The following is a 26,825-nucleotide window of genomic DNA, read 5'->3' as shown; positions in this document are numbered from 1 at the left end:
ATCAAGCTGCTGTGACAAACTGTGAGAAGTTCTAAAACAGTTTAAGTAAGATTAACAGATGTTTCTTTAAAAAATAGTCACACGTAGACGTCAGAAAATCCCCTAAATTGCCAATGAAACTGTTTTCTGCAATGTGGAATGGAATCCGGTTATAAAAATGAAACTTATTGCCAAAACATGGAAGGTCTTAAAATTTGCTCTGTGTTTGGGACTCTGCACTTATAATTAAGATGCATTAAAATAGTATGGTAAGAAATAACAATTGGAATCAGAAAGCAGAGTAATGATTTATTTTAATCATCTACAAATAAATGGTAGCAAGACACATTAAATTTACAAATGAAAGCACTCTTATGTAAAATAAAGTTATATGATTTCAACTATTTGAGAAGTTTTTTTATATTAACCATTGAAATGAATCCCAAAATTTGAAAATTGGAAAAAAAAAGATAAAATACAAATTAAAAATTATTGATTACAAAGAATTGAACGCTCCAGGAGTGCATGGGATCTACTGCATAGATAGTGTAGTTACAATCTTAACTGATTATCTGGTCCAGCCAGATCTGACTGGATGAACAACCCTGTCAAAAACAACCGTGAATGTAACTAATCAGGTTCTGCCAAAAACACAGAAACAAATGCTAAGTGAAAAACAACAAGCTTGAAACAACTCAGAAAAAATATAACTTTGTTTGTGCTTATACACTAGTATACCCTTTTTGATCTGTTATGTGCATATTAATTTGTTTCCACAAAAAAAATAATGATTTACAAGCTTCTTTAATAGCATTCCAGCCCTAAACCTTTCCTTTAAACAATAAAGTCATACCTTTAACTAGAATGGCCTAATCAACCTGAACCTGAAAGCATGTTCAAAAAATACCTGTATCCAGGGGTGTCTCTAACCAAAGTCTTCAGAAAGAGAGGACGAGTTGGTCAGGACATCTGGCATTCTATAATGATCTGCATCAGACAATGAAGAAGACATTTTATATTAAGTTAAAACATAAAAACATCATTGTTTATTTAAAAATGAAAAGGAAAAAGTTCTAATAGTGTAAATATTTAATCTGCCTGTTGTACGGTGCCCTCTGGTGGAAACAGAATGTAATTTAAAAATGTCATAAAGATATCAGATATGGAAGTATACAAAAAAGTGACATTAATATTTTATGTTTGACAGAGATTTAATCATTCATAAGCATATATAAGAAAGTGTACAGATGAACAGTGACAAAACATACAGATAAAATAAATTATGTTCATTTCATTGAGAATGTGGAGTATTTCGTGATTTAAAAGCATTTCACAAAGAAAGGTTGGCAGTGACGTCGCCCTTGAGTTTGCCACTGCTGAGACTGTGAATCATGGCAATCATTTGAGTGTGTTTGCCCAGCTCTTCCTCTATCTTCTCCAGTTTGGCCTCTAGCTGGGATTTCTGCAGCTCTAGAGATGAAGCCTGAAACATGAATGCGACACACAGGGTCACTTGGCTTCCTGAATATTTATATTGTAGAGAGAAAGCATGTACAGATAAATTATGAGTATATTTGTTGAATTATGATGCACATGATTTGAGCTTGACTGTTGGTAGGTTTGAATAAGTGTTGACGGCACCTTGATGCTGGTGTCCTTTCTGGCTTGCTCTGTCTTATTGAGCTCTTTTCTGAGGATGGAAATATTCTCCTCCATCTCCTTGATCTGCTCTTCTTGTCTCCTCAGCTCATTCTGAAGACCTGTTTAGTACAGCAGCACACTTTGGAGTGAAAATTAAATAAAACTGAACAAGAAAAAAGATAAAACAAAATATCAGCTATTTTATTCCACTGATGCGCAAAACTTTTTCCTCACCTGTAATATTGCTGTCTTTTTCCAGCACATCTGCTTTTAGGCCCTTTATTTGCTGTTCTTTTTCTGCCAACTCAGCAAGAGTCCTAAAAAGACATCACAGTCTTACAAATGATTAACTTTACATCAGCAGTTAACTATTATAGTGGGAACAATAATGAAGTTATAAATAACATTTGTTAGATAAATATAATATTTTGCACTACAAGACAAAAGCTGTTGACTAATTTAAGAATAGCCTGAAGCAAAATCGTAATAATAATAAAAACTATAACTATAGTTCTCCTCAATAATGGGGTTGTGTTGTACTTCAATACCAACAACAATAACTTATAACAATAATATTACTAATGTCATTTTGACATTTGTCCAATGGTGGTGATATGCATATGCCAACATCTTTCTATAATAATAACTATTATTATTATCATTATTATAAATATTATTACTGATAACATAAATTGACATGATAATACTATTATTCCTTCATTTAAGGGTGGTGTGTTCAATTATTTGAATTATTAATATTGTTATTAATTGGATTATTGTTATTGATAAGTTTTGTTATGTATTATTATTATTATTATTATTATTATTATTATTATTATTATTATTATTATACCACCAATAATAACATATAACCCTGCAGCCCAAGACCGGTTACTCACTGAAGTTAAGCAGGGCTGGGATGGGAGACCACATGGGAAAACTAGTTTGCTGTTGGAAGTGGTGTTAATGGGGCCAGCAGGGGGTGCTCAACCTGTGGTCTGTGGGTTAGAGTCCTAATGCCCTACTAAAGTGAAAGAAAAACACTATACCAGGGCTATTCAATTAGTTTGTCATGGGGGCCCTAGTTCATGAAAAGCATCCCAAACGAAGCGCCGGAGAGAGTGATAACACAACTGCATATAAGAGAACATATAATGTATTTTTCCTTAAGACACCCACGTTGGCTTTTTCTACATTAAAATGTTAATATATTGTATTTTGAAACTACATTATATCAGTGCAATGTACAATAGACTTTTTTTTTTTTTACAGACATTCAAATGTTGTATTTCAGAGCACAACAAAAGCAGTGCATTGCTAAAGTAGGCTTTTTCTACATTCAGACACATTCATATGTTATTTTTTGAACTGCATAACAACTAGGGATGCAACCATGATAGATTTTGGTTGTACGGTTATATAGTCTCAAGAATAATCATGGTTTTACGGTTATCATGTCTAATGTAAATTCAAGCTTTATATTAAGTAAGTAGCTATTTAGATTAACTGTTGTTGCCATCTGCATTCATGCATACATAATCATTTTAATAATAATTCGTCTAACATATCTTTTATTTACATTGCACTTAAAGGCACACACAACTCTGACAGTGAGATGTTTTTCACTGTGTGCGCCCGAAAAGATGCAAGCGCGTTGCTCCGTGTGTGCGTGGATATTGTCATATATTCTTACATTATAAATAACAAACTTGCAAGCAGAAAAGACGTGATATGGGAACGGCCGCTGCTACAGTTAATCCGGTGTGCGTGTGTATTAGCCTCGGTGAACATACTTGGAACTTTAAACTAAAGCACAGTTGGCAACTTGGCAACTTTGTTTATTAACAGCAGTTTCATTTTGTTCCGTGCAACAGAAATGCGGCTTAGAAGTCTTTACGATTAATTAACTGTGACGAATTAAAGTGCAGTTAATAGTGAAATCGGTTAATCGTTGAATCCCTATTGACGATATCAGTGCATTGTACAAAAGGCATTTTCTACAAACATATCCAAATGTTTTCGGCTGCCCACGCCACTCGCTTCTGGTAACTCACGCTCTGCGTAGTCTTTAACTGCAGCTCGTGCTGTATTGAACAGACGCACATCATTTCAAAACTATAGCGGCCGTTTTTTGACTGAACTAAATTTATTTTTGATGTCTTGTACACATTATTTGGAGGGTCGGAACAAATTGTCTCTGGGGCCGGGTTCGGCCCGAAGGCCGCCAATTGAATAGCCCTGCACTTTACTGTCAGTGGGCGCCGTCTTTCGGATGAGGTCCTGACTCTCTGTGGTCATTAAAAATCCCATGGCCAAGCGTAGGGGTGTAACCCCCAGTGTCCTGGCCAAATTCTCTCCATTGGCTCTTGCCCATGGCCAACCAATTATTAAGTCTTTTCACCGAACTGGCTCTATCACTATCTCTACACCCCAACAATAGCAAGTGTGTAGAGGGTGCACTGGCGCCATTGTCTTGTGGCTGCCGTCACCCGTCACATCATCCAAGTGAATGCCACACACTGGTGGTGGTGTGAAATGACCCACCTAATGATTGTGAAGTGCTTTGGGTGTATGGCCATACACAATAAATGTGCTTTATAAATACACATTACTTACTTACTAATAATATTAATAATGATCATTATAAATAATTACTAAAATGTATTATAATTAATATTAATAATAAAAATGACAACAAAATAGAACAATTTTGATCCATTCAAGCATGACATTACTAAAATAATTATAAATATAATAATACTTGTTAATATCATAATTATTATAGGTGGAAGTTGAGTATTGTTTCTTAATAATAATACTAATAATTATTATGTATTATTATCATTATTATTATATTGTATTTGTTATTATTGTCGTCATTATTATATATATTGTTATGTTATCGTTATTATAACTATATAACAACTTAAGAAAAAATAATGACAGCATTAGAGTTTGGTTATGCTTCATGATATAATATTGCAAAATAATGCTATTTTACAATACTACTTTTGACTCATTTAAGTTTTTTATTTTTAGAATTGTTATTATTAGTGATGGTAGTAAAAATATTACTATTATTATGGGAAATAAATGTTTCACACTATTCTTGAACAAAAAATCCAGACATTTAACCCATCTATTTAAAACACTGACCTCTCCTGTTGGAGTCTTAATCCCTCATTGGTCTTTCTCAGTCCCTCGGCCTGCTGGGTAAGAGAGATATGAGCGGCCTGCAGATCCTTCAGTGTCCCCTCACTCTTGTCATACCTAAAAGGAAAAAGTTGCTTATCAATAACAAAACAGTTGACAGATCCATTTCTGGAAGACTCAGACATTGGATACGAGTGTGTGTGTGTGTGTGTGTGTGTGTGTGAGACACAGACCTACTGAGCAGCTGGTTATAGGTGCCCTTGAGCTCCTGATGCTGGTCAGCGACTGCCTGCAAACGGCCATTGTGCTGCAGGAGCTGCTGGCTGTCAGACTTCAGTCTCTCGACCTCCAGCAGCTGATCGTTCAACTCAGCCTGCAGATCCTCTTTCCTCCGCTCCGTGTCTTTCAGCAGCGATGCCAGTTTACGTGCCTAGAATTGAAAAGTAAAGATACCTTGCATGTACAAAAATAGCGTTTTTGTTGAAGTGGTTAGCTTTGATGCTACACATAGGAAAAAAAGCATGTCTGTGTGTAACCTCAGCTTCCGCCTGTGCTCTCTGACAGCGGTATTGAGCAATGAGCCGATCTGCCTGTGACAGTGCGAGCGCTTTGGCCTCCAAAAGGTCCTGCAGACGGCTTTCTTTACTCTACATACACAGGAGTAAACATATATTTAAATGCATGCATGCGTATGGTACATATATACACAGGAAGATGTGACCTAATTACTCACCGCTAAGGCAGACAGCTTCTGCTCATATACATCAATGATCTCTGACATGTGCACATCTTTAACTTTCTCCTGTAACTGCAAGACCACAACATTAGAAACAATGTCTGTTTGATTTAATGTTGCTTGCTGTTTACTATGGTTTTGTGGGCATATGTCTATTGCCAGTTTCTGATTATGTGCAACTAAACCCACATAGGAACATTTGCAGACATTGTGGTCTCAAGCGGAGTAAAAAATAAAGTCACCTCCACGCCGTTCTGAAGCTTCTCGATGAGGCTGTCGATGCTGTGGGAGGCAGAACCAGAGGGTTCGGTGTGCATCGTGGGAAAACTCTTGCTAATGAAGGATGCGTCTTCACTAGCAGAGCTGCGTCTGATGGACAGCTCGCCATCCCTCTGACGATAAGCATTATTGGCAGCAATACTGTCACCCAGACTTTAAAGAAGAACCAGAGAGGAAGATTCCCAAAATTTAGCAAAGCTAGCAAACCTGTTCAAAATATTGTGTTCATTATTTTATTTTTTTTAAGCATTAATGTTTTGTTCAGCTAGAATACTTTTAAATGCAAGTAACAGAAACGAGATTTATAATTTAAGTTTAAAAGACTTTATTTTTCAAATAAATATAGATTTTTTTTCTCTGGTGTTTTTTTTATTACAGATATCTAGGGCCAGACAGAACCTGCTGACATTTTTTGCTATTTCTTCTGAGAATTTGGTAAAAAAAAATAAAAATCTGCGGATTTAGGCAGAATTATTTTGGGAGTATTGTAACTAAAAATTTAATATATGAAATAAAAATGAATAGCTTTTAACTTTTATTTAATGTTTACAATGCAAATCCATTTAGATCCACTTATTTGGTAAACAAAGCAAGTCTCTTATATATTAGATCTACTAAAAGACAGAAAATATTACTTTACAAAATGTATTGTATTACTTTACATATACTATACGCACTATATACTGTTTTGCATCTGCAAAATTCTGGTTTGCACTCCTTACCATATTCCCTTAAGTGTAATTGTATTGTATTTTTTGCTTATATTTTTAGATTACATTATATGTGCAATTGTATTTATTGCAATTACTTTTTAAAATTCTACTTTTTTTGTAATAATACTATATGTTAGGCACCTAGGATCTGAGCGTATCGCAGTTTTGATTCTCTGTATGTCCTGTACAAGTGGGTGAATGGACAATAAAGCTGACTTTGTTCATTTGATTTATTTACAATCAAAGTCAAATCACTTTATTACTCAAATTAATTTAAAAACTGAATAAATATAAATTTACACACATTTACACAAGTAAATAAATAAACTCTACGATGGGCTATAAATCTGCATATTTCTGCAGGTGCAGATTCTGTGTGGGCCTACTGATAACTATTAAAAATGTCAGCCACAATTTCTTGAGGATCAAGAGATAATTAAAAATGCAACAAAAGATGTTAAAATTCAGCTTTTCCATCCAAGAAATTTAGATTACAATAAAAATTCAGATAAATAACTGTTGTCTTGGTGAGCAAAACATTTTAAAACACTTTAATTTTTGCTTACCAAACCCAATTTTGATAGCTAGTTAACAATTTGATGGCTAAAGAAAACTATTTGATTTTTAAAAGAAAACAAAAAGCATGTACATGCAAAAAACCACAATGCCAGGCTGCTGTGGCTGTTACTAAGGTGAAGTTTCATGAAGTCTTCAAGTGGTTTTATCCTGTAACTATGTAAAGTCAATACTAAGATGACACTTCTACACTAATGAAGGTTGCTAAGGGCTTCTGGAGGTTTACTATGGCATTCTTGCATGTTTTTATTGGTCCAACCTAACAGTACACACTCACTGGAATAAGAGACTAACCTCCAGTTTCCTAAAGTTTAAGGCCACTGCTTAGTCCTACTTAAAATAATCATAATTTGATTATTGATTATTAAAATGGGTAAAAGAGCTATTTTAAACAGGAGTTAAATATAGTCTTCTGAGCATTATACAGTTGAAGTCAGATTAACGGCCCTTTGATTTTAATTGTTTTTTAAATATTTTCTAAATTATGTTTAACAGAGCTAGGAAATTTTCACAGTATGTCTGATAATATTTTTTCTTCTAGAGAAAGTCTTATTTGTTTTATTTCAGCTAGAATAAAACCAGTTTTAATATTTTTAAATGCATTTTAAGGTCAATATTATTAGCCCCTTTAAGCTATATTTTTTTCAACAGTCTAAAGAACAAACCAACGCTTTACAATAACTTGCCTAATTACCCTAACCGGCCTAGTTAACCTAATTAACCTAGTTAAATCTTTAAATGTCACTTTAGGCTGTATAAAAGTGTCCTGAAAAATATCTAATTAAATATTATTTACTGTCATTATGGCAAAGACAAAATAAATCAGTTATTAGAAATGAGTTATTAAAACTATTATGTTTAGAAATGTGTTGAAAATAATCTTCTCTCCGTTAAACAGAAATTAGAAAATAAACAGGATGGCTAATAATTCAGGGGTGCTAATAATTCCTACTTCATCTGTATATAAAAAAAAAACATTTGATATTTGAACTGACCAAAATTAAAGCACACTTTTAGAATTTTTTCACATTATTTGGTAGTTAGGGGCATATTGTGTGTGGTCCAAACTGGTCCAAAGTTCCATTGAGTGATGAAAGTATGTTTAATTAATTTGGGGCTAATGGAAAACATTTGTGTTCGAACTGGGGAAAGAATGAGTCCAAAATGTATAACGGAGTTCATTTAAGACACAGGTGTCAAACTCAGTTTCCTGAGGGGCGCAGCTCTGCAGAGTTTAGTTCCAACCCTGCTTCATTACACTTATGCTGGAGTTATACTATTTTTGAGCATGGGTTATACATAGTTATACATATATAGAGCATGTGAAATTCTGTCATACGGTGCTTTGAATAGGGACGGAATTAAACAAGATGATTAGACATTAAAGAAAAGTGAACGATTGCTCCATGTTTAAAATTTCTGTCCAGAGAGGTCATGTTTTGATCTTCAATGAGCCTGCACATGATGCGATTTCAAAGGTTAGAGTTCACCAAGCTTAAACTTTACAATGCAGCAAACTTCAAAACTTGTCGCAGGAGCTTTTGTTTCCAGTCAGTTGTATTCACATGCATATGAACCTATGGGTCGAAAAGTACATTGTGACCACGGCTTTATTTGTAGGTTCCAAGAAAGCCTGAAGGACTTAATATGATCAGATGTGTTTAATTAGGGTTTAAGTTAAACAGTGCAGAACTGAGTTTCCAGGAACTAAGTTTGCCACCTGTGGTTTGAAAGATTTTTTACAGCAGGAAGTTGAGATATAGCTACAAGAATGAGCTGATAAAGATCACAGCAGTTCAATGTAATATCCTGTGACAGATGTACTGAAGTCATTCCATCAAGTGCCTGTGCATTCCCTACAAATCTTTGGACTGCTGGGACTTTCAGAAAGGTCAATTATCATATTTCTTTATGCTACAATCAGTGATTTGGCCTTCAATTTTGTTCATTTTCCAAAGTATTTTTTTTAGCTTGTGCTTCAGAAACATGCAAGAAATCTCAACTGTAACTTGCATCTAAAGGCATCTTCCATTTTTATGATAAAAAACAGCTGTAAATTAAGGCTTAGATTCACAATTCTTGAAACAAGTCATTATGCTACCAGAAGACTGTGGTGACAGTGTATTAAAAGTAACAGACTGTTCAGTTTCTTGCAAAGACCAAGTGTTTTACTTCATAAGACCAGAATGTATCATCAGGAGGCATGAGTATTCATGTTTTGCCTGTATGTATTCCTTTAACTATAAAAGAGCCAATGGCAAACAGCTTCCACTTTAAGAATCACCAAACACCACACAGTTTCAGCGAAAAAACTAAATTAACAGTAATTTTTGGGGTGAACCATCCCTTTAACAGCGAAATAAAGTTCTAACCCTAATCAATAATAAACCAAATGTGCCACGTTAAAACAAAACAATAATTTCACACTATTTTGTGCTTTATATATACAACACTGCACTTAAACCTAAATATGTTGACACCTGCAAGCATAAGTTCACACAATGGCAAAGTGTTTTGACTCACATGACAGAAGGGAAGTCGGGGAGAGGGGCCGCTTCAAATAATATGCGAAGCGCTATCTGAACATGTTCTCTGCGGTTAGAGGTCATGGCCAAAGACAGTGGAGTCACCATGCGTTGGTCCTAGACGCAATGGAACAGTGGTCTTTTCAAAACAGTTATAAACAGATTGATTGGAAACTGTGAGGAAGTGCAGCGTGGGTCTTGTACCTGTAGGATCCTGTAGAAGGATGTCTCCATGTCTGGCATGGTCTGTCTGAGATGGCTCATCAGCTCTAGAGTTTTTAACACCACCTCAGCACACAACTGACTGCAGATGCACAAACAGACAACTTTAAAAAGCCATTACACCAGCAATATGTTCACTGGTGTTCATAGTAATGCTACTGTAGATTACTAAAAAGATTAACTTTTTACTTTTAAATGTCGTTTGCATCTTTATCTTAAAATTTTACAAATTTAATTGTGAGCTGTGCATTTTTTATTTTAAAAAAATGCACAGCTAACAGCATGACAATGTGAGAATTTTTTTTTTAATTGTTTAATTGTTAAAAAACCTGAAAATGTACAGTAGTATTCACAGCCTTTGCCGTGGAGCCCTAAATTAAGCTCAGGTACATTCTGTTTCCTATGATCATCCTTGAGATGTTTCAGCAGCTTAATTGGAGTTCACCTGTGGTAAATTCAGAGCACTCACACTTCTCAAACGAATTGGGAACCGCGCATGATCATGGCTCAGATAGCATAGTGTAAGTGCGCCATCAGACCATAAGAAACAAAATTCTCTGGTCTGATAAGACTAAAATTGAACTCTTTGGAGTGAATGCCAGGCGTTACGTTTGGAGGAAACCAGGCACCGCTCATCACCAGGCTAATACCATGTTTTTTCAGCAACAGAAACTGGAAGACTAGACAGGATAGTGGAAAAGATGAATGCAGCAATGTACAGAGACATCGTGAATGAAAACTCTTGCCCTCGCACTGGAGCGACAATTCATCTTCCAGCAGGACAATGACCCAAAGCACTCCCCCAAAATATCTATGGAGTTGCTTCACAACAACTTGGTAAATGTCCTTGAATGGCTCAGCCAGAGCCCAGACCTAAATTCTATTGAACATCTCTGGAGAGATCTGAAAATGGCTGTACACTGTTGCTTCCCTCCAACCTGATAGAGCTAGAGAGGTACTGCAAAGAGGAATAGGCAAAAATTCCCAAAGACAGGTGTGCCAAGCTTGCGGCATCATGTTCAAAAAGACTTAAGGCTGTAATTGCTGCCAAAGGTGCATCAACAAAATTTTATTTTTAAAATAAAATTTTTATTTTATTTCATTTATTTATTTTTTACAGCCTATTGAGCAAAGGCTGTGAATGCTGATGTACATGTGACTTTTCAGTTTACTTTTATTTGTTTTTTTTTATCAATTTGCAACACTTTCAAAAAAATTTTTTACATTGTCATTTGGTATTGTGTGTAGATTTTTGAGGAAATAAATGAATTTAATCCATTTTGGAATAAGGCTGTAACATAAGAAATGTGGAAAAAGTAAAGCGCAACACATGACTTGCGAAAAAAATATATATGAATAAATAAAAATAATAATAATAATAAAAGTAAAGGTAATATAAAAATACAGTTTAGTTATTTAGCTGTATCACATTTAAAACATACATCGAGAAATAACTGTTTGTTATAAAGAATAGAGCAAAATAATTTAATTGGGATGTGTGCAAACATTTTTAGTACAAACTGAGGAGTATTCCAGGATGAGGGGGCGGCATGACTAAAGGCTCGCTTCCCTATTTCAGTTTGAACCTGGAGAACAGACAAATGATACGTTTCACTTGAACTTAGGGCATACTGGCTTTTTGACCTATAAAGAAGGGAACAAAGGTATAAAGGCTCCAGACCCAGAAGAGCCTTCTCGACCAGAGTCATCCAGAGTGTGTACCTTCTGTTACCACTGTTATCTAGCAAAGATGCATTACATAAATCAAAAGTAAAACATTTATACTTTCCACTTTACAAATGTGAACTTGACCTTTTAAAAAATACCAATTACGGGTATGACACCATGATAATGTGTGAACAAAGCATTTACTGGTATTAATACGTATAAGGACAGAACATGCTGACATAAGAATTTTTGCTCTGAGCCAATCATAAAATGTCAAACTATTTTGTTTTAGTGTGCTGTTATTTCCATTCATCAACACTGTGGCTCTGCAGTAACTAACACCTCCTTTTTTAACTTCTAGTCATTAAAGAACTGAAAAGAAACAAATGTATCATGTCATGTTTTCATCACTCATAACAAGAAATGTTTCGTGGGAATCAAACTTGCAAATTAGAATAATTTTAGTAGGACAGTATAATGTCAAAATTCATCTTTACCAATGTGACATTAGATTAACTATAATAAATGCAGCCTTGGTGAGCATTAGGGACTTTTTAAAATATTAAAAGAAAGAAACTGAATAGTAGTGTAACAGATTTGCTTACCTGAGCTGGTAGCTGGAGGTGGAGCAGGTGGAGCCGGTGAGGTCCTGACTGTAGGAAAGCAAAAGCTCCACCTGCGAGACGCACACCTCAGGACTCACCCGCTGAGACACCAGCATCCTCAGAGCATCATCACCACAAAGCAGTGAAACAGTCAAGGATCAGACACTTTAACGCAGCTAGAAAACTACCAGGAAGCTCATATTTAAGCCAGACTAAGGCAGTTCAAGCCAAACGAGTGTAGACTCTCTATCCTCAAAGCACATTTTGGGACATCTTGTTTGCTAAATGAGCATCACTCTAATGTCTCTGTAAAGAAGTGTCATAAAAGCATGAATATAAACATAATGTAATTATATTTTAAGATAATTATAATTTAATATAAATATAATTTAATAAAATTGATATCATTTAACTAATTTCTGACATTTTTCAAACATGTTTCATCATTATGCAGCTATGAACTTCATGAAAGACCAGTTAATGTATTTTAATACACTTCAGTAATTTATTATTAACATTTTAATTATATAAATTATTATTTGTTCATAATTTTGGTTTATTCTGTAGACTGATGACAATTATGTCATATATAAAATAAAAATGTCTTGTTCATTTAATAAAATAACAAAAAAAAACAAAAAAGATGACATGTTTTCGGATATTTATATTACATATTGTATTTCTAGTATAGTAATAGACAACACAAAACCGATATTCTAACTTGAGAAGAGGAAAATCTCTAAGCAATCAATATGTGACCCTGGACCACAAAAGATGCACAGGTATATTTGTAAGTGCTGTTATAAGTTCTGTCTGACATTTTCTATTGCAATGAGCATTTTTCTCAGCCTCTTGTGTTGATGTTCATGTTATTTCACCTTGAAGGCAATGATAAGAACCTATTATTTGCAAAAGAAAGGAAATTATTGAACATACACACAGGAGAGAAACAGAGGAAACTACAACAGAGGAAAAAAAGCTCAATTAAGACAAAAATGTCCCTTTTTTGCATTTTTTCTCGGTTTTGCATCAGAACTCTTAATTTGCAGAAATAGCCAAATGTTCAAACATATTTCTCTGCCATATATTGTCCCATCCCAAAACACTATAAATCAATAAAATGCTAATTAATTCAGCTTTTGTGTGATTTTGCACTTATGTCTGATTTGTGTTCCAGGGTCACATATTTGGTTAAAAGTATTTATAATAAATTTGGCAAAATAGTGCAGATTTTCAATGACACCAAAAAGAATTGTTATTGTTATCAACTGTCGTTTTCTGGTAGAAAATGCTCTAAATTGCAAATTTTTTTAAATTTTGAAGAAATGTTTATAGAATAAAGCTAAAAAATAACATTTTTCTTAAAACCCATACCTAATAAATCAAATGACATTATATGCTGTGTAAATCCCACAGCTACTGTGCTTTCTGGATTATAACAATAGCCATTGAATACCCCATACTCATTATCCTGTGAAGTGTGCATAACAAGTGAGGATATCTAGCAGAAAGTCAACGACACGGCCTGCTCGTAGACAGTGTTTTTTAAGCAGCTGGTCTCCTTCTGTGGAGTCTGGAGACTGCAGCAAAACCAACACCTCCTGCAGGAGCAGCTCCACAAATGACTGCGCTGAGCTGCACAAAGAGGATCCAATCGCCTCCTGGAACAGCACACAGAAGAAAATGATCAATTTAAAGTGACATGATAACAGCACTGAGATGATAGCATTTTACATGTATTCCTAATTTATCACAAATTAATATTATATGCATTGTCAGATATAGCAAAAACAATTCTTAGATTTTGGAACATTATTAATATGATTTGTTAAAATATATTAACACAAATAATTATGTTAAATATTACAGATGACAAATAACCAAATTGTTATTCAAACTTTTAACTAAAATGTATCTATTTTAAACTACCATCAGTGTATGTCTATCAGCTCTAGTGATTCAAGTTTTACCTAATTTACTTGCTTAATGTTTTCTTTTATTGTTGGTAATGGTTCAATCTGACATACAACTGTCTAACAGACATTAAAATAATATCAAACACTAACTTAAAACAATAAATTAATATAAATAATCTTGCATATAAATACTATAATGGATATGTACAGTATAATGAATATAAATCAGCTGGAATTTATAAATCTAAATTAATGTGTCATTCATTATTCACAATTCATTCATTATTTTAAGTGTATATGGATAAGTAAGCATTGCGTTGATTATAATGAAATGTATTTAGTTTGAAGAATTGTTTTAAGTGTATAATATTCTGCTTGAAATAAATTAATCTGATAGAACTATTAAAAGTGATCTGTATCTATTAAATCAAATCTCATTTAATGTCTAATTTTACATTCAAGTAATTTTACATCTAATTTAACTATGAATTGCATAAAACTATGCTTTATTTAAATTTTATTTAGACAATACTATTTTAAAATATAAATATATTTATCTTCTAATACCATTTCTAGTCATTGGTCATAATATGAAAATTATACTACGTTAGAAATTGTAGAGTACTTCATACTTCAAACAGCTCAGCTAGCAGGGACAGAGCCTGCATGTAGCACTGCTCCGGACCATCCAGAGGTGACGTGACCCAGTGAACGAGTGCTAAACTTGGCTCAGATCCTCGAGCCTGAACACCTTTTCTAGTACCAGGCTGCAGTCGAGGGGCTGGAGGTCGGAGCACTGTCTCGCAGACCAGTTTACGCAAAACAGGAACTGAGCACAGAGAAACCAGCAGCTCCATAACCTGCACAAACAACATCTCATGAGCATCTGCACCATTTTAGATTACAATTAACCCTATAGCTGTCACCCTCACTTTTGAACATGACAGTTTAAATGATTTCAATCATCCAATGCTTTGGTGCAAAGATTTAAGGTCTAATTTTAAAAAAGAAACTTGTTAGAGTTGATAAAGTGAAAAATGTTCAATAAGGCATGTGCCTTTAAGTTTATGAAAATAATAAAACAGTAGTTGTATAGTTTATTATATTACATAACATATGTATTTTTACAAAAACCTGTTTTAGCCATGAATTGAAAAATCAAAGCTAAATATTCCAAATTTGAAGTTGATACCTCAAAATATAGCTATTAGTAAGATTTTGTTTGGCCGCAGTACCAAACATGAACACCAGATGGCAAACAGTTTCCATTGTTGACTGTATGATGGTACTCCTATTTCTGTGTTGTGTTTTGAGGAATGTGAAGCATTTTTTTCACTTTTCACACTTTTGACAATACTTGTAAAGTAGGCATTAAATTCTATAGTATGGGCAGTTTGATGATATTAGGTTTGAATTTGGCCTCTAAAAAAACATGTTAAAAATTGTTTTACATATGGATTGCTGTAGCAAAGTAATGTTTTACAACTCAGGTTAGCATCCTTGTTGCAAATTAATAACTATTGCTTAGTAATATCTAACAAAAATCAGTCACAAATTTGAAAACTAGAAAAGTTAAGCTTTTAAATGATACATAGTTTGTCATGATTGCTTAATGTTTAGACTATAATATTATGGTTTAAATATGTAACAGTAATTAGTCTCACAGGTTGAATTGTGACAGTAAATGTATTTTGATCAATTACTCTTCTGTAAGACAAAAGACAACAGTAAAATATGTATTCAGAAGAGTTAGACCAGGGGTGTCCAAACTCTGTGCTGGAGGGCCAGTGTCCTGCATATTTTAGTTCCAACCCCATTAGACCCACCTTAACCAGCTAACCAAGCTCTTTCTAGATATACTAGAAACTTCAAGGGAGGTGTGTTAAAGGAAGTTGGAGCTAAACTATGCAGGACACCAACCCCACCAGCACCAAGTTTGGACACCCCTGAGTTAGACTTTTCCAATATTGTTTGTTGTGATTAGATTAGAATTTCATAGCAATACAGTTAAGTAAACATCAAGTGACAGCTAATGGGGTAAAGACCTGCTAATTGACTCTTGTATATACAAAAGCTTGAAAATACATAAATATTGCCTACAAATGTATTGATTATTTCTACAAACTGTATTATGCATTTCACCTTTGACGCAGTATCCGGATCTTTGCTGTGCAGCAACCCGAGAACCTCAGACAGACAAACCGAGAGGTGTTTATACCTAGTGTTGAGAAAGATACAAATAAGTTTCCGAAATAAGAAACGCATTTCAAACAAAAACTCTCACAAACATACTTAGTCAAGTAATCAGCAATTTTGGGGTTCTTCAGGAGATCCACTAACAAGTCCACAGCATAATTCCTGGTTAACGTGCCATCTCCGTTGACCGTGATATTAAAAATTAGCTGGAAAGTCTGATGAATGTTCTTTGCATTAAAGAGCTGCAAAAACAGAGATACAACCTCAATACCACACATGGAAACAACAACAGGGGCCACTTAAAAGTTTCCAGCCACAGGACCAGATGACAAAAAGATACAAAGCAAACGACCTACAAATAAGCATCCTGACTCACCTTCTGCCCAACCTCTTCGTTAAGAGTCAAACTTGATAAAATGGACAGCGCAAAGACAACTACTGTCAGACAGTTATGACCCAGGAAATTAATCAAGGCTCTGTAAAACGCCTTCACATTACTCTGCAAAAAAAGGCGATAATATTAATCATCTAAACTTCTAAGTTCACATTGAGAGTGTGGGAGTGAGAGTTGATGTTGATTTTCACCTGTGATTTGATGTGTGCCTGCACTGTTACGTCATGTCGACAGAGGTTGGCCACCAGGCCCAGACAGGCCTTTACAATGTCATCATTACTGGACTGGCTAGGGACAAACATAAGCATTAGATATTAGATATTTATTAAAACACTTTTTCAGCATTTCTTTTAAAATTATTTGAATATAATAAAAAAAGATGTATTTTTTTCATGTACAATCACAATTTGTATTTTACTTGCCAGCTATTAGCCCTCGCCATTAAAATTACAGAACAAGTTTCGTGGTTTTCCACCCCCCCCTAACCACCCCCACCCCCCACACACCCCCCACACACACACACACACACACACACACACACAGCCCTTACTTCCTCTGCAATACCTAAAAGTTTTTCTCAGACAAGACACCACAGAACAGTTTTGCATACAAATTAACAACTAGTTTCAGTATTAATTCATACACTTTAAGTATTCATTTATACATCTCAACGCCAGTTAAGATATTTTTAAAAGCCTCAAATGCTATTTATTTGATCAAAAATACTGGAATAAAATTGTAATACTATATCAAAGTATTATTATACAAAATAAAATAGGTTTTTAAATTATTCTTGTGTTAGCAATGTTGAATTTCTTTTCATCATTAGCACCCACAACACTTAAAGTATTTAAAGAATACAGAATAATATATTTACTTGAATCAGAACAGTGTTGTTACATTATAACTGTTCTACTAGAATTTTAGATCAATATTCTACACTATCAATATGAAGTCTGCTGCGCTCAAAAGTGCCTGATTCATCCACATCATACAAACATCTGCAAGAAAAGAGGGAATGTTGTGGCTCTTACACATGTTGCATTAAGAAGCTGATGAGTTCGTGAATGTGAGAGGCGCAATGCAGAGTCCTCACGTTGTAAGTCAGTCGTTGCAGGACATTGAGGCACTGTGGAGACCATTAGAAATATTATACACACGACCACAACAACAAATAGATTTTAATAACTTCTATCATCTTTATATTTGATGTTTTTGAAGTAAATTAAATGATTATGACATCACTGACAACCTCACTAACCTTCTACAGAGTTCTCTATTGACTAAAGAGCTGTAGATCTTATAGACTTGCCGTGTAAATGTTATGCTACATGACACTGATTTTCAGAGCATCAAAATTTGTTTAATCTTCTGATAAACTGGGCAGCTTTTGAATATGAGACTGTTTCTTGTAAAAGTATCAAAACACAAAGTCTCTCGCCAAAAACAGTTGCTTTTTTGTAATCTTTTGGATACCATGAATATATCAACATATATGATTACCATCATGTAAGGTAACCCCTTCATAAAATGTATTTATATAATATAGTGTCTTGTAAGACTCACGTTCTAATACTCGTATATAGGTTCTAAATATTTTATAGAAATTATTTAAATTCTGTGAAGTTACATTATTGCATTTTTACTCATTATAGTGCAGGATTTAATCATTTACATATTTATTTGAAATTTTTAATAATCAAATGTTCACTCACTAAATTAAATTAAATTAAATTGTTCATTTCTTTTCGGCTTAGTCCCTCGATTAATAAGGGGTCGCCACAACGGAATGAACCGCCAACTTATCCAGCAAATGTTTTACGCAGCAGATGCCCTTCCAGCTGCAACCCATCACTGGAAAACATTTAAACACTTTCATACACACACAAACACAACAGACGATTTAGCTTACTCAATTCACACATACTGCATGCCTTGGGACTTGTGGTAAAAACAGTAGCACACAGAGGAAACCCACGTGAACACGGGGAGAACATGCAAACTCCACACAGAAATGCCAACTGACCCAGCTGAGGCTCAAACCAGTGACCTTCTTGCAGTGAGGTGACAGCCCTACCCAAAAAGTCAGCAGGCCGCCATTTAATTACATTAAATTAGCTTAAATGTTACATATTTATTGTCGAAGTATTTGTGATGTTTACATTAAATACAACATATGAAAACAAACAACATAATAGTGAATAAAAATAAATAAAAACACAAGGAAAAAATTACAATATATTTAATAATCAACATTTTAGGATAAACAATGATAATAAACAGTATATTTAACATTTTATGATTCATTTATAACAATTTAGAATTCATTTAAAAGCCAACATCAAAAGACTAAAGTTTGTATCTAAAATTAAGGCACTGTGGTCATTGCCATTAATCAACAACAAAATACTCGATTAAATTTTAAGGCTGAAATTAGAATACATGTACTTGAGAATAACTAAAATACTATATAAAAATTTTATTATAAGGCTATGTATTTTATGCTGATGTATAGCGTTTCTAATTTAGGGGTGTCCAAACTCGGTCCAGGAGGGCCAGTATCCTGTAGATTTTAGCTCCAACTTGCCTCAACACACCTGCAAGGATGTTTCTAGATAGCCTTGATTAGCTGGCTTAGGTGTGTTTGATTAGGGTTGGAACTCTCCAGAATACCAGCCCTTCAGGACCGAGTTTGGACACCCCAATAGTACACAAGTGTTACAATCTGTTTTTGTTTTTTTTGTTTTTTTGTTTTTAACACTGTAAACTGAATCAAACCAAAAACCATGACCAGATATTGTGAACCGCCCCACCACTAATTAATATAAATATTATTTTTAGCAATTTAATACTTGATTTATTTGAATTATTTGTAACTTTTTAAAAATATTTTTATTTTCACTCAGTTTAAAACCCCTCGACTAAAAGATTGATTTTGGGATTTAAGAATCAATATTGCTTCATTAAAATAAGGATATATTCAATTTGAGGTTTAAAATTAACTTCCTAACATGCCGTGTTTAAAACAACACTATGGCTGCATCCGAAACCGCATACTTCCATACTATATAGTACGCTAAAATCAGTATGTAAGCCGAGTAGTATGTCCGAATTCATAGAATTACTACTTCTGGCGAGATTCTGGAGTGAGCATCCCATGCATGCTGCGCTATCCCATGATGCCCCGCGAGCGAATTCATGAATGGGAGTAAAGCGACGTATATTACACAGGTATGTCATGTGACTATGTCAAACTGGCGGATGTAGTACGTCCGAATTCCATTCATATTTTTCACATTCATACTGTATAGAATGTACTTTTCTAACGGACGAGTAGTACGTTTAAATTTAATTGCAGTACTTATTGAGTAGTAGGCGGTTTCGGACGCAGCCTGTATGAGTTCATAAGCATCCATGTTATAATATTAGAGATGCTTTGATCGATCAGCTGAAGATCGGTATTGGCCGATATAATCACAATTAATGACTCGATCGGTACTCGCTGATCTGGCCGATTCAATTAATTTCAATTCAATTCATCCTTATTTCTACACAGCACTTTTACTATGTATATTGTGTCAAAGCAGCTTCACATAGAAGATTATAGTAAATTGATACAGTGTCAGTTTTGTTGGTTTAATATTCACTGCTCAGAGTTTAAACACTGAAGAGCAAATCCATCCGTGCCGATCTCATGAACCGATCACAAGTGTTTGTATTAGTTGGAGATATGCTAAATATTTGAATGACCTTGCATGTATTTAGGCGTTTTTACATATAAGAACTTCTGTTTTTTGACAATATTGCAAGTTCATTAAAGCCTTGCAGGAAATATTACATAAAGCATAAAAATAATTTGTTAACATGAATATTTAAGATAACTTCTTGCAATAAACTGTAGTATATAGGCCTGTTTCCTCTTAGTAAAGGTTTGCATTTTAACTTCTTATGCATCAAATATGCACTGCTAAGTTTTTCTTCATTAAGACATGTTAAATTCTTCTTTAATCATTTGCAATGTTTCCAAATTGAATTGTTTATCATTTTTACCAATTATTTATTTGTTTTATCTATTTTCTGTTCACACATAAATGGCTGTAAAAGACATGTGGGTTTGTATGCAGCATCCTTATTTTATTCTCTTAGGTAAAGAGAGATCTCCACTTAGAAGGAAATCGGGCTTTATGCATTATAAAGCTTGAAGCATCAGAATCAGTACTCAGTATTGGCCAATTACCATGACGAAAAATTCCTACTCGGTTTCATCTGCATAAATCCTGACTGGAGCATCCCTAAATAATATAATACTATTTTACAGCATTTCAGATAAAATCAATGCAATATTGTTACGCATAAGAAACTTATTTGAAAAGCATCTTATAAATTTAACCAACTGTAGACCAAAAACAGCAAAGTCACATCAAACACCTTTCAATAAACGATCCTGACCACATATAGAAATTTGCACATTAACACGCATAAATGACAAGATGCAAACATAAGTTTTAAAAAGCTCTTTCATTCTCACCTGCAGCACAAGAGGCTCTTCTGGTGTGCTTCTGTTGCAGTGAATTATAGCTGCTAGAGTTCCAGTGAAGTTGTAGCTGCTGTGAAGAGCCTCTTTGGTCTCACCATCAGAAGCTGTTGGGGCATTAAGACATGTACACGCATTGATAAAGTATGTGTTTGAGACTATACACCGGCCATATAAGTATGTTAAAATGTTTAATACCAAATTGTGCCAGCAGGGATATAATGGTCCCGGTCAGTGCGTGACTGGTGTTGATGTCTCCTGCTACTTCCATGAGTCCACTGAGACACTCGCTGGGCAGTACCTGACCCGAGAACAGCACTCCAGCACATTTCAGCCCAGAAATGTCCTGCAGAACGAAACAAAAATAACAATAAAACATCAGTTTAACATTAAACTTTGTTTAGTCAACTATATTATAACTTTTATTACACCACACTGGGTTGAAGTATTTAACAATTAAACCTTAAATTTTTTTTCTGTGTTACAGAATAAAATTTGCATAAAGATTTTTTACCTATTGCTATCAGGTGGAATATATAAAAAATTACATAGATGTGAATTAAAATATGTTAACATTTAAATTTGTACTAATTCTAGTGACTTGAAACCAATGCAATTAATAAAATGAGGAGAATAAACACTATATATTTCATTATATATATTTCTATTGTGAAATTATATTTATAATCTTTTATATTACAATTTGCATATTTATTTGTCAAAACATATAAATACCTTAAATTTTATTTTATGCATTTAAACTAGGGCTGCATATATCGTTTTAACACTGATACTGCAATGTGAGAGTCTACAATAGTCACAGTCACAATGTGGTTAATATTATAGTTGACCAGTTAACAGCATAGTGGTGTAATTTCATATTTTAACCTTTGAGTGAAAGTTTTTTTTACTTGCATGTGTTTTTAAGACCTGACTGTAAGAATTTAAAGCAAATTTAAGCCATTTGGGCACAAAAAACGTAATGTTTGTAGCTTAAAGATTAAGATTACTCAATTAAAATGAATCTTTTTAATATTATTATTATTATTATTATTATACGGTGAGTATTAAATTTCTGCTTTAGAATACATTTTGACTCCCAAGAAAATCATAATTTTCAAAATAACAAATGCATATTTCCTCTGTTGTACTCAACTTTGCTTGTTTGTTTATTTAAATGGTATTTCATGCAGATCAGCTCCCCTAGAGAATCATTCCAATCAATCAAAAATGATGCATTTTTTTACAAGTTATTCAAATCACAATGTACACTCACTGGCCACTTTATTGGGTACACCTGTTCAACTGCTTGTTAATGCAAATTTCTAATCAAATATCTAATTATCGCATGGCAGCAACAACATGAAAGCATTCTGCCTTGTATCATGCGGTTCAGGCTGGTGGTGGTGGTGTAATAGAGTGAGGGATCTTTTCTTGGCACACTTTGGGCCAATTAGTACCAATTGAACATTGTGTCAATGCCACAGCCTACCTGAGAATTGTTGCTGACCATGTCCAACCCTTTATGACCACAGTGTACCCATCTTTTGATGGCTACTTCCAGCAGAATAACGCAACGTCATAAAGCGCAAATCATCTCAGAATGGTTTCTTGAACATGACAATGAGTTCACTGTACTCAAATGGCCTCCACAATCACCAGTATTCAATCCAATAGAGCACCTTAGGGATGTGGTGGAATGGGGGACCTTGTTGAATCTATGCCACAAATGATTAAGGCAGTTCTGAAGGTAAAAGGGGGTCTAACCCGGTACTTGTAAGGTGTACCTAATAAAGTGGCCAGGGAGTGTATATCGCAGTGAATGAAAATATAGCAATGTCAGTTTTTTTTTCCAATATCATGAAGCCCTAATTTAAACCTTTGAAAACACATTCTTTGATCATAACTACAAGTAAAATACATTAAGTAAAAGCTTATGTCCTTTTCAAAACACTAAAAGAGATAACAATGAGTTTCAGCCACCTTTTATTTCTTTAGTATGTAAATGACATGAAAGTGCATTGACAATCATTCCCTAATATTTCCTTTTGTGTTTCCCCTAAACAAGTCATAAGGTTGAACCAACAGGAAGCTGACTAAATGATAATGCAAATTAAGTTTACACACAGTAAAACAATTTTAAAAAGGTTTTCACTCACTTCAATGTGTTTCTGCAGCTGTGATGCGTTTAAAGCGCTTCTGTTATTTCTGTACTGTCGAATGGCCAACAGCAGAGACTTCAAACAGGTCGATACATCCATCTTTACACGCAAGTACGGTCAATATCGGCCTTCAAAATAAATATTTAATAACAATGACACTTATTAGGGTAACTATCTAAATTGCTTCAAAGTAACTTAGAGTTGGTAACCATACAGTAGTAGGCTATGCTAGCTATAGTAACGTTAAAAGACGACGTTAGTGAGATAAAATAACGGATATGTCGTATTAACTCCCGTACAAAAGTATTAATGTGACTTATGTACTAAAAGTATATATCCTAGGTTTTATTAAAGGCAGTTTGAACTAAAAAAAGTTAAGTTTATTAAAAAAGGTTCCCCACTAGTTCATAACAACAGCAACTTCCTCCCGCGAGCACTTCGAATTCGCCGGAAGAGTTTATTACCAAGAAGAAGTGGGGAGATGTGGTCAACATTTACAAATGTTTATTTATTTCCCTGGTAAATATAGTGTTAAGCGTTTCATCAAGCAAAACATAACTTAATAAATAAATTAGTGGGATTATGTTCTTTAATTTATGTTAATTTGATTTAAAATGTTGTATACTTAGGAAAATAGAACCCCCTCATTTTAGAAGCATGGTTTGTAAACCAGCGTAATGCGACGCCCTCGTAGCCCTGACGTAAGCACGTCAACGTGGTATAAACAAGCTCGCTCTCGCGATAAATGCAGGCCCGTAGCCAGCCTGGTGAAAGGGGTGGTTGTTTTTTTCTCAAAAAGTGGACCTTTTGTGCAGTTATACGTCTCAGTTTCTAGTTAACTATGAGATTTAAATACTGCATTTTAGTGTTTTTTTTTTTGCTGGATTAATTAGTCAGACGTCATCACAACCACACTTTTTGATTTACTAAATATATTTCCTAAAAAATTGCAATAAAAAAATTAAGACTAATTTTTAAAATACAAATTTCGGACATCATATATCATTAGGAAAAAAAATAGGAATCTGTTAAAGTTTTAAAGTAAAATAAAATGTAGCCCACTATCATTTATTAGACAAAATAATAATTATAAAAATAAAACAATTATAATCAATTCTTCTGAATTTTCTAGTCTCTCTGGTAAAAAAAAAAAAAAAAACAGTACATTTGAAAATTCCTGGATATCAACAACAGCCAAAATATTTCCAAATTAATTTAATATGGTCAACTTCTGGTGCTTCACACCTTTTTATTGCTCTTTTTTCAGAAATAAGATCCCAGATTTAGAATTAAAGTTACCTGTAAAATGTTTTCTCTGTTTAAAAACAAGTAGTGAACGAAGACCCTTACATCAGATTATAGTCCCACCAAAGTAACAGCCGACAGAGGACTCTGTCTGATCTCAATGGATTATTTTCATTACTTATGATGGCATAGCAGTCAAAATAGGACAAATGAGCTCATGTATGGGACAAATTCTGGACCTTTGCCAGTGAGGGGTCTTCCGAACCCCTTGGCTAAAAGCTTGAAGAGTTAGAACATGCTTTATGCTTATAGTAACCATGTTTTTAATAGAATCGTGGCTGTAAAAGTGCACCTACAAGGTGTTTCAGGCGCAGGTCAGATTTTCTCCAGGTCATAATTTAATTTATTTATATGAATTTTGTCTAAAAAATGATTAGACCTGTTCAGTTTTATCTGAAATGCATCCCAGATCACCTACTAAAGTGGTTTGAGCGATCGGAAATCTGATCAGAATAAAACGAATGAAGTGAGCAAACAGCCCTATAAATACAGACGTGACGGGAATATATATTGAATATAAATATATTATATTAATTGTATAATACACATATTATATAATATTAAATTACATAAAATAATTAAAAGGACAAATGCTGGACCTTTTGGCCGCGGGGGGTGGTTAGCAGCAAGTAACATGCTATAGGTTATGTGACCGCTAGATGGCGATCTTGGATAAGAAGAAGCTTACCACCACTAGGCGTTAGAGCGATGTGTCCTAGCCGGGCTCACTTTCTGTTCTAATGTCCCGCATCTGTCTTTAATTATATTCATCTGTCTCCATATTGTACGGCATCCCAGAATATTACACAGAACCAAAAATGTAAAAATATTCAATATATTTAATATGTTTTTGTCCACAGCCGACCGCAACTCGCCGTGACGGAAATTCCCGAGCCCGTGTGCTCCAATGAGATGTGCTCTTTTCAGCGCTCACCATGACAACAAGACTCACAGCAGAGACGTATTGTAAACATTTGCATCTGCATTCCTATAAAGCTCGTCGGTTCTCTCTCAGTGTTGTCAGTTCGCTCGGTGTTGCTGTTTGTACTTGACCAAGGTGAGTTCAATACCTGACGGGACGAGTGGAGCCACGCCAATCTCACGAAGTCCGCTTTGTGAAGCTTCACTCGGGCCGGTCTGTGCTGTAGTTCCTTGCAGTTTGCGTACATAAACGCAATATCGCGAAGAATATTATGTGTTTGTTGCTCGAAATGTGCCGCGGAGCAACGTCCAGTGAACACTGGCACGGACTGGTGCCCGGTTAGCTCGTGCACTCCCTGGGGTGAGGCGGCTTGTGAACCCTAGGCAGGGATCAATGCAATCCGTGAGGACCCTCAGGAAAACACGGGAGGCCGGTAGTGGGACCCTGCTGCGAGGATTATTGTGGGTGGGAGCAGCGAGGCCCATTCATCATCTATTTTAAACTATAGTTTCAAACTTTAGTTTACTATAGCTTAAAATAGAAACCATGGTAACTGTAATGATTTAACTGTATGTCTGGCTGTTGTAATGTTTTGCTTTGTTTTTTAGCAGAGTTGTTAAGCAAAGAAGGACTATTGAAAACAACTGTTGAAGACAACCACGGGTTATATTCATGAGCGCGCATTATAATGTTTCCGTGCTGTTTTCTGAAAGTTTATCCTGTTTAGATAAGTTTGCAGGTCAAACAAAATAAACTATGCTCTATCTAAACACCTGTCTCGTGTTTTTTTTTTTTTGTCCTCTACAGCAATACACTGTCATATAAGTCTGGTGAATGCATTTGTATGCAATATGGTTTGACAATAAAGTAGTCTAAAAAAAATAGTTGTTATAAATGTACCTTCATTAGTCAACATTTGGTGTAGGTAATAAAAAGTTAATCAAATATGTTTAAAGACATAGTGGTAATGTAATGGTTGTTACATAACTGTATTTATTATTATTCTGTATGTTTAAAACCATTAGATTATACTATATAATAAACATGTTGTGAACTTACTTTTATTCAAACAAACAGCAAATACATTTGCTTAATATAAAATGTCCTAAGACAAGAATGGGTTTTGTTTTGGTTTTATGTCAAACTACTGTAGGTTTTAGGTTGATACAGCAGTTATCTATATCATGATATTGGTAGTCAGAGTTATTTAAATGACCCAAATCAAGTAACTTTTCTTTTACTCAAGTACTTTTAGCATGCAAAAGTCAAATGTAATTATATAAAATACATTTTCCAACA

At 34.4% G+C, this 26,825-nt stretch overlaps 1 protein-coding gene across 8 annotated transcripts; it reads right to left on the bottom strand.

Moving 5' to 3' along the window:
* Window positions 1-990: 990 nt before the first annotated feature.
* On the bottom strand, window positions 991-25,940 carry cip2a (cellular inhibitor of PP2A). Of its 8 annotated transcripts, none has more exons than XM_087308749.1 (22): window positions 25,293-25,940; window positions 23,297-23,427; window positions 21,336-21,483; window positions 21,132-21,244; window positions 17,638-17,732; window positions 16,795-16,891; window positions 16,586-16,708; window positions 16,306-16,451; window positions 16,156-16,231; window positions 14,646-14,873; window positions 13,599-13,758; window positions 12,098-12,239; window positions 9,807-9,906; window positions 9,601-9,719; window positions 5,752-5,941; window positions 5,507-5,581; window positions 5,310-5,420; window positions 5,007-5,203; window positions 4,777-4,890; window positions 1,855-1,937; window positions 1,621-1,739; window positions 991-1,462 (listed from the first exon to the last, which is right to left on the bottom strand). In XM_087308749.1, exons 2-22 carry the CDS (start codon window positions 23,396-23,398, stop codon window positions 1,310-1,312), a joined length of 2,691 nt encoding a protein of 896 aa, XP_087164875.1. In that variant the 5' UTR covers window positions 23,399-23,427; window positions 25,293-25,940; the 3' UTR covers window positions 991-1,309.
* Window positions 25,941-26,825: the final 885 nt, after the last annotated feature.

This window comes from Danio rerio, chromosome 24 (genome assembly GCF_052040795.2).
Source record: "Danio rerio strain M-AB ecotype USA chromosome 24, GRCz13ab, whole genome shotgun sequence".
NCBI lineage: Eukaryota > Metazoa > Chordata > Actinopteri > Cypriniformes > Danionidae > Danio > Danio rerio.
The sequence above is the reverse complement of the archived record's forward strand: the minus strand, read 5'-3'. Positions and strand labels throughout refer to the sequence as shown.

What these genes read in the sequence shown, in the direction of transcription:
- cip2a (XM_087308749.1), bottom strand. Translation starts at nt 23,398, where the DNA reads ATGGATGTATCGACCTGTTTGAAGTCTCTGCTGTTGGCCATTCGACAG. An exon ending in AGCTTCAGAACGGCGTGGAG is followed by an intron (nt 5,582 to 5,751) that starts GTGACTTTATTT and finishes GTGGTCTTGCAG; the next exon opens with TTACAGGAGAAAGTTAAAGA. An exon ending in TTAAGACTCCAACAGGAGAG is followed by an intron (nt 1,938 to 4,776) that starts GTCAGTGTTTTA and finishes ATGTCTTTTTAG; the next exon opens with GACTCTTGCTGAGTTGGCAG.